At 70.5% G+C, this 8,000-nt stretch overlaps 1 protein-coding gene across 7 annotated transcripts in view; it reads right to left on the bottom strand.

Moving 5' to 3' along the window:
• MYO18A (myosin XVIIIA) overlaps positions 1-8,000 on the bottom strand; it is a 36,259-nt gene that overhangs the window by 6,324 nt on the left and 21,935 nt on the right. For all 7 annotated transcript variants that reach the window (XM_026055283.1, XM_026055288.1, XM_026055290.1 and 4 more), the window contains 17 exons: positions 7,551-7,694; positions 6,627-6,716; positions 6,421-6,540; positions 6,226-6,337; positions 6,017-6,144; positions 5,715-5,869; positions 4,418-4,541; positions 4,139-4,339; positions 3,682-3,792; positions 3,123-3,227; positions 2,846-2,992; positions 2,486-2,599; positions 2,140-2,256; positions 1,885-1,968; positions 1,441-1,578; positions 291-476; positions 6-145 (listed from right to left, as the gene is read on the bottom strand). In XM_026055283.1, the coding sequence (XP_025911068.1) occupies positions 6-145; positions 291-476; positions 1,441-1,578; positions 1,885-1,968; positions 2,140-2,256; positions 2,486-2,599; positions 2,846-2,992; positions 3,123-3,227; positions 3,682-3,792; positions 4,139-4,339; positions 4,418-4,541; positions 5,715-5,869; positions 6,017-6,144; positions 6,226-6,337; positions 6,421-6,540; positions 6,627-6,716; positions 7,551-7,694 (2,216 nt within the window). The remainder of the gene's footprint in view (positions 1-5; positions 146-290; positions 477-1,440; positions 1,579-1,884; positions 1,969-2,139; positions 2,257-2,485; positions 2,600-2,845; positions 2,993-3,122; positions 3,228-3,681; positions 3,793-4,138; positions 4,340-4,417; positions 4,542-5,714; positions 5,870-6,016; positions 6,145-6,225; positions 6,338-6,420; positions 6,541-6,626; positions 6,717-7,550; positions 7,695-8,000) is intronic.

The raw sequence follows: 8,000 nt of genomic DNA, 5'->3' as shown, positions 1-8,000 counted from the left end.
CTCACCTGTTGATGAGGTCCTCGTTGCTGTCGCTCTCCATCTCGTCCTCGATGGCAGCCTGCAGGTCCCCGATGCGCTTGAACGCCAGCTTCAGGTCCGACTGCAGGCTCTGGTTGGCGGCCTCCAGGCTCTCCAGGTCCATCTCCTGCGGGGACACGGCGGGCTGAGTGCGGGGACGGGGCGCGCACCCCCCGAAACCCCCCCCATCTCCCCCCACGGAAGCGGGAGCCGCCGCTGCTCGCGAGCCCGGCAGCCGGCCGGAGAGATGCCCGGACGCCGGGGTCCCTCACCAGCTCGTGCTTCTTGCGGCTGGCCTCCGCCTCCTTCTTGGCCAGCTCGCCCATCTCCTCCTTGACGTCGCGGAGCTGCCGCTGCAGCCGCTTGTTCTGCTCCTTCTCGCGGCCCTCGGCGGCCGCCCGCTGGTCCCGCTCCTCCGTCAGCTTCTCCAGGTTCTCCTTGAGGCGCGTGGCCAGGCTCTGCGGAGCGGGGAGCCCGTGGGGCCGGGGGTGCCGACCTGCCCACTCCCCCCCACCCCCCGCGGCACCGAGAGGGCCCAGGCGTCCGGGTTCCCGCCGCGGCGGCTGCCCCGCGTGCCCCCCACAGCGGGATTCACCTGCCAGCTGGGAATTGCAGCCGAGAGCCGCGGTTATGCCAGCTCGGCTCAGCGCGGGCGCCGCGACACCCAGCCGAGCGCTAACGCAAGGAGCGATGCTGGCACCATGAATTTACATGAGGGGCCCGGGAAGAGGAGGAGGAGGAGGAGGAGGAGGGGGGAGACGCGTCGCCAGGAGAAACCCCCCCGGGCCAGGGAAGGGGCAGAACAATTGCCGGGGCTTTGGTGAATTGGAAAAATAGATTTAACTTTGTGTGAAGTAATTACAGCATGTAATGTAGGGAAAAAATAGCTTCCATTCTCYGCCAGCCGCTGAGCCAGCCACTGCATATTTATGGCCCCGGCAGAGAGAGAGGGAAGGAAAATAACAGCTAGGAAAATATTAAGAGGAGAGCTAAGCTGCTCAGCTCCCTCGGCAGAGAGCTGCAAAGGCAGAATATAAAGCAGGCTGCGTTTAGCRGGGCCGGGAGAGTCTATAATTTCGCTAAGTCGATGCAGGGAAATAGCAGCACTTTGCCAGGCTGGATGGTGGATTATTGTTATCAGCGCTCGCGGGGAGCTTTCCCCGGGAGGCCGCCGGGCAGCGGGGCTGGCGGCGGCGGGCAGCGTCGTGCCGCAGCGCGCGGGGGCCCAGGGCAGCGCCRAGCACCGCCACGGGCAGGGACGGAGGCAGCGGGATGGATGCAGAGGACCCTCCGGCCAGCGCCGTGGCCCACCGCCCTCCCGGGGCACGCGGCCCCTCCACGAGGATGGGGGATGCGTCTGCGCCCGCAAGGAGCCACGGGCGACGCAGAGCCCCGACGCGCTCGGTCCCGCGCGGCGCCCACCTCCAGCCGCTTGACTTGCGTCCGCTCAAACTCCAGCCTCGTCTCCAGCTCGCGGATCTTGGCCTCCTGCCGGCTCACCAGCGACTTGTCCACCATGGACTGCTCGAGGAACTCCAGCTGGCTCTGCAGCCCTTGCAGCTGGGGACGGGGCAGCGTCAGCGCGGYGCTGGGCACCGCCGGGCCRCGTCGCCCCCGGAGCCGCRTGCGCGATGCTCCTGCTCTGCTACGCTACCTCGGAGCAGACCCCCCCCGGCCACCCGGCTCTCGCCCGCGGCACGGACAACCCCTGGGATAGCCCTGCTCTGCCCCGGCGGTGCCCAAGGCACCCTGGCGCCATCCGCACGTGGACCCCGGGAAGCAGGGTTTGGGGCGCTCGCCCTGCTCCGAGCTTTCCTGGGGGTGCGAGCGCTTTGCAAGCTCGAGCCCAGCACCAGCGCTGCCCACCTTCTCCTGCAGCTCCTGCTTCTCTTTGCTGAGGTCCTCCAGCTGCGTCTGGAGGTCGTTCATCTGTGCCAGGTCCCGGGAAGCCTGCGGGGCGAAGCCGGGGCCGTCAGCGGAGGCTGCGCGGGACGGGCCGCTCTCCCCCCGGCCCCGGGGAGCCAGCACAGGCAGCACCCCACACGCAGAGCCGGAGGGAGCCGGGCTCCGAGCAGGGCGTTACAGGGTCTGGGGGTGTCGCAGCCGCGATCCCCCCCTCACCTGGGCCACGGCCGCCTTGTGCTTCTTCATCAGCTCGTTCATGTCCTCCTGGTCCTCCTCCAGGCGACTCTGCACCTCRTTCTTCTCCCGCTGCAGCCGGCTCAGCTGCTCCTCCAGCTGCGAGAGGGGAGCAGGCTGCRTCTCGCCGCGCTGCCCCGGTGCCCCAGCGCTGCCTGGCCGAGCCCCGCCGGGCTCCGCGCCGCGCCGCCCCCGCGGAGCTGGGGTCCGCTGAGATGCCCAAGCAAGACCCCCCAAAAGAGCCCCCAACGGCCTGGGCTCACCACTGCCGGCACGCGCAGCACCGGCCAGCAGCGAGTGGACATGTCCCCATCACGAACGTGCTTACCGCTGCCTTGGCCTTGGAGAGGTCGTCGATCTGCAAGTGGAGRTCTTCGATTTCCACCTCCATGGACTTGCGGGCTTTGACGGCGGCCGCGCAGGTGAACTCCGACTCCTCGAGCTGCAGGGAGCGGGGTCAGCGCCCGGCTCTGCACCCAGAGCATTGCAGGGGCGCAGGGGACGTCCCTGGGACCTCTAGGGCCACAGCAGCTGGGAGACGACTCCAGCCCTCGCGGCAATGCCTGATCCCGGCCCAGAGCAGCGGGAGGGCAACRGGATTTGCAGCAAGGGGCTGCGGGACTGCGTGGGGCTGCACCCGTGGGGATGGGGCTGCGTGCGGCCGAGGGCGCCGGGGCTGGATGTGCACCTGGTTCTTGAGCTGGGCGATCTCCCTCTTGCTGGGCGCGTTGTTCTTCAGGTGGTCGAGCATGATCTGAGCATCAGCCAGCAGCGCCTTGGTCCTCTTCAGGTCCCTGCGCAGGCGCTTCTCCGTCTCAAAGTCCCGCTGGTTGACCTGGGGCGAGGGAGGCCGTGCCAGGCACCCCGCGCGGTCCCGCTCTCGCGGGGCACCCAGCCGCCCYGGCACCCTCCAGCACCCACAGAGCGAGGAGCCAGCAGCGGGGATGCAGGCGTGCRGCCCCTACCTGGTCGCTGACGGCAGATAACTTGTTCTCCAGCTCCCGCTTCTCCCTCAGCACCTTCTGCTTGTCTTCATACTCCTCCTCCAGCTGCACCTCCATCTGCTTCAGCTGGGGGCAAACGCGGCGCATCCCGGTGAGGGTCCGGCTGGGGCCGCAGCACCCAATGCCGGCACCTGGGGTGCGGGGGCACCCGAGGATCACGGCCCCCTCGTGCGGCAGGGGAAGGGCTGAGACCCCGGTCACCCCATGTGCCCTGCTTATCCGTGACCCAGGTTTGGGATGCTGGATGAGCCACCAGTTGGGTGCAAAGGTGCCCAGTCGGGCAATTAAAAGGCGCAAAGCCCAGCAGGTGCCAGCCCCGGCGGAAGAGGGACCGGTCAGACCTGCGCAGCCAGCCGGAGCCGGGCAGCGTCCGTGGGGGAAGCCGGGCTGGTGCGTGACGGTGCCCAGCCGGCATCCCTGTGCCGCACCGGGCGGCTGGGGAGGGCGCAACCGGGACCCCCGCGCCACGGGGACCCCCGCGCCGGCCCAGCCGGGCGGAGGGGCCGGGGCAGAGCCCTACCTTCTTCTGGCACGACTGCCGTATCTCCTCCACCTCCTCGTCGCGGCTCTCCACCTCCTTGGCGTGGGTCTGCCGCAGCCGCTCCATCTCCATCTCCAGCCGCAGCTTGGCCTGCGAGGGGAGGCCGGTGACAGCGCCCCGGAGCCGGGGAGCCCGCGGGCCCCGCGTCRGCCGCCCCCCGGCGCCTACTTACTCGCAGAGCCCCCCGCTCCGAGGCCAGCCTGGCCGCCGGCTCCGAGGCCACCTCCCGCGCCATGGCGGTGGCACGCAGGGGCCGCGCGGCCGGCACGGGAGCCGCGTCGGCAAAGCGCAGCGCCGGGCCGAAAGCCGGGCTGGCAGCGAGCGCCTCTGCTTCCCGGGCAAGCCCGGCYCAGGTAATGACAGCCCTGCACGAAACCACCCCACCCCGAAACCGGGGCGGGCCCGGCYGCCGAGCCCGCGCCCTCCCCGCCGGTACCTGCTCCAGCATCTGGATGGTGCCGGCCTGCTCATCCAGTTCCTCCTCCTGGTCCTTGGCCTTGGCCTCCAGGTCGCGCAGCTGCTTCTTCACCTTGGCCAGGGAGGCCTCGTCCTTGGACTCCTGCGACGAGATGTCCTGCAGCTCGGCCTCCAGCGCCTCCACCTTCTGCGTCAGGCCGGCGATGTCCGAGTCCCTGTCCTGCGGGAGAGCGGGGCCGCCGCTGAGCCGGGGGGYTCCTGCCCGCCGCCGCGCCGGCAGCGCCCCGCCGCCGCTCACCTCCAGCAGCTGCTTGAGGCCGAAGGCCTCGGCCACCAGCACGTCCTTCTCCCGGCTCAGCTTCTCCCGCTGCAGCCGCTCCCGCTGCGCTTCCTCGTGGGCCTGCGCGAGCTCGCTGTCGAACCTGCGCGGGGAGAAAACGCCAGGCCGGTCGCGGGCGGGCAGGGTGGTCCCGCCGCAGCGCGGGCGCCGAGAGCCGGCTCGCAGCTGGGAGCCCGCCGCAAACGCGCTGTTTACAAGCCTCTAATTTCCAGCACAACAACTCCGCACGGGGAGCCACTCGGAGGAACTCCTCTCGCCGCCTTCGCTGAATAGCTAATCAAGAGCGCAGCCCTCGCAGCGCGAGCCCGGGGAGCCCCGTTGGCCGCCCCGCCGGGGGCCGGGCCGCTAGCGGCCGGCGCCGGGCTCAGAGCGGGCGGCCGGGGACGACGTGGCCGCGATGCCAGAGGATGGGGGCAGCACGCGGAGGGGAYGCGATGCGCAGGGGGGGCTCCAGCAGAGAGCGGCTCCGGCACCGCTCGGCTCCCCCAGCCACGGCGAGACGCCGCGGTCCGTCGCGGGATGCACGCGCAGAGCCGGATGGGGATGCGAGCCGCCGGGGCGGGAGGGCTCAGTGCATCCCCCGGAGCCGGGGAGCAGCTGGGACGGCCTCTGCCAGCACCCCCAGGATAGCATCAGATGGTTTTGCCCCAAAATTGTTGCCTTTGGGGCTTGGAAAATAACCCTGCGCTTGTGTTTGTGACCTGCGTTAAACACCCCGGCAGCTAATCCCCATTTTTCCTCGCGCTGGGTAATAAACAGCTGCATTAGCACAGACTCCAATCCGCGGAAATTGAAATTAATTAGATTGGATTCTCTCACTGTATTTGTGTGTGCGATCATTACCATAATGAGATGAAAGCGTCCCCGCTGCTTAATWACGTTAGCAAACTTTGGGGCTGGGAGAGGAGCCGGGAAGAGAGCGAGCAGCGAGCCGAGGCGCGGGGCCGGGCACCCTCCGCCGCCGCGGGGGCAGACCCACGCGGGGGCTCGCTGCCCGGCTCCGAGCCCCCCCGGGAGGGTCCCTGCGCGTGGGGAGACGCTCCCCAGCCCCGCGGTCCCCCCACGACTTGCGCTGAGCACGGGCGACCCGGGCAAGGGGAACCCCGTCCTGCCGGAGACGGCGACGCGGGAGCTGGTGGAGCACCCAAACGCCCGCCGAAACGTTAAAACCGGTTTCCGAGAGGCCGCGAGCTCGCCGCCGCGCATCGGGGAGCCCGCCGCCACCGCGTCCCCGCCGTCCCGCCCCGGCCCCCACCTCCGCTGCTTCTTCTCCAGGTCGTGGTTGCGTCCCTGCTGGCCCTCCAGGTGCAGCTTGGTGTCCTGCAGCTCCGACGCCAGGCGCTGGCACTTCTTCTTCAGCTGCTGCAGGGCCCGCTGGCTCTCGTCRCTGTCGGCCTGCAGGTCCGTCAGCTGCGGGCAGGCGCGGGCAGGGTGGTGAGGGTGGTGCTGCTGCCCACCCCGGCACGGCCGGCTCCTGCCCGGGGTGCTGGGTCCCGCACGGGAGCGCCGGGGCGCCGCGCAGCCCCGAACGCCGCCGCACGGCCGAGCCGCGCTCACCCTCCTCTCCAGCTGCCTCTTGCCCTGCTGCTCCAGCTCCAGCTTGTCCTCCAGCTCCTGCTGCAGCCGCTTCTTGGTGAAGTCGATCTCCCGCACCGCCCGCTCGTATTTCAGCCGCCACTCGCCGCCTGCGCCGGAGCGGCGGGGTCAGGGCTCGGCACGGCGCCGGGCAGCGCGGGGCGCCCAGGGTGGGGGGTGCGGCGCGGTACCTGAATCGTCGTCGTCGAGCTCTCCGTTGAGCTCAGCCGCCCGGATAAGCCGGGCCTCCATCACCTCCATCTCCATGGACTCCATCTGCTTCTTCAGGGCATCATACTTGGCCTGGGGGGGGGGGGGACAACAGGCCCCCGTGAGCCCCCCGCCGCGACGGGAGCGGGCGGGAGGCCCGGGCGGGACGCCCCTACCTGCAGGTCCTTCATCTCCTTCTCGGCGCGGAGCCTCTCGGCCGTCTCGGCGTCCAGCAGCTGCGAGGCCGACTCGCCGGTGTTGCGCTCGTCCGTCAGCTCCGACGTCAGCTCCGTGATCTGGGGAGGAGGGGGAGCGGGGACGTGGGCCGGGGTCTCCCGAGCCGCCGAGGGGGCCGGGGGGGGGGGGCGCAGCCGGCACCTACCCTGCTCTCCAGGCGGTCGCTGTGCAGCCGGAGCTCGTTGCGCTCCTTCTCCACCTTCTCGAGTTTGCCCTTGAGCTGCTGGATCTCTTCCTGCAACAGAGCGGCGGTGAGGGAGGGGGCCGGCCCGGAGCGGGGAAGAGCTTGGCAGGCACGAGTTTGGCAGGTCTCTGCACCCCCCCGGCTCCCTCCGGCGCCGCTGGGGCAGGGTGGGGGCTCCCCGGGGCCGGGAGGCGCTGGCRGCGCGTGCGGCAGCGGCGGCTCCCCCCCTGCCAAGGCCTCGGCCGGGACTTTCCCCGGCCGGCTCGGCGCTCCGGCGTGCCGGCTCCAACCCCATAAATGGTGTCGAAACGTCCGGGCAGCCCCGCAGGCTGCGCAGCCCCGGGCCGCGCTCCCAGCGCGCCTCCCCAGCGCAGGGGGGTCCCCGCTGGCGCCAGGAGAGCCGAAACGCCCCCCCCCCCAGCGCCGCGGGCTCGGGTGCACCCGGCCCAGGCGCAGCGGGCAGGCGGGGGCCGCGGGGATGCCCAGGCGGCACCAACCAGCGCGGGGTCGGCGCGCCCGGCCGCCAGCTTCGAGCACCTCTCTGCCCTGCCTGGGTTCGAGGGGCGCTGGCCCGGCGGGGAGGACCCCGCGCCTCCCGCTCCCGCCGGGAGCCAGCGTGAAAGCCGAGCCCGGCTCCCCGCTCCGCCGGGACGCGAGTGTCTGGTTGCCGGCGGCCCCCCGTGCCGCGCCGTGCCGCCGCGGATGCCTTTCGGCGCACGGTTTCATTTCCATTCCCCACGCCTCGCAATTGGGCTCACGCGGCAGCAGACTCCCGGGATGCTAATGACACGCTGATTCGCAAATTAGGGAGCAATTCGAGCCGTGCGCGGGCGCCGCGGGCCCCCCCCACCCCCACCCCCACCCCACCGCCGCGGAGATACCCACGTCTTTGCCGCGGATCTGGTCTTCGGTCAGCTGCACCTCGATGAGGGGCCGCACGGTGGTGAACAGCTTCCACCAGGGCCAGCCCTTCACCCCCTTGTTCTTCTTGATGTTCTTCTGCACGCAGCGGATGGCCAAATCCTGGATCTGCACAGGGCAGGGCGCTCAGCACGGCCGCCCCGCGGGCACGCCGGGCCCGGGGGTGCTCAGCCCCCCGGCGCGCTCCCGGTCATTAGCGCTTCCAATAATTGCGCCTGTTTTATTTGCTGCTTGATTATCTCCTGCGCCCCGGCCCCGCGCAGCTATAAAAGCTAATCTTGCTGAAACACGAGGCGCCGCGGAGATGTCTACTTTATGCACTCTTTAATAATAAAAGTAGGCGCTGACACAGCTACTTAATCTTAATGCAACACCGCAGCCCGGCACGGAGGTGCCCTGCGCCCTCCCCGCGCG

The sequence above is a fragment of the Apteryx rowi genome, unplaced genomic scaffold (assembly GCF_003343035.1).
Source record: "Apteryx rowi isolate R43461 unplaced genomic scaffold, aptRow1 scaffold_99, whole genome shotgun sequence".
Classification (NCBI taxonomy): Eukaryota; Metazoa; Chordata; class Aves; order Apterygiformes; family Apterygidae; genus Apteryx; species Apteryx rowi.
This window is presented reverse-complemented; position numbering and strand designations above follow the sequence as displayed.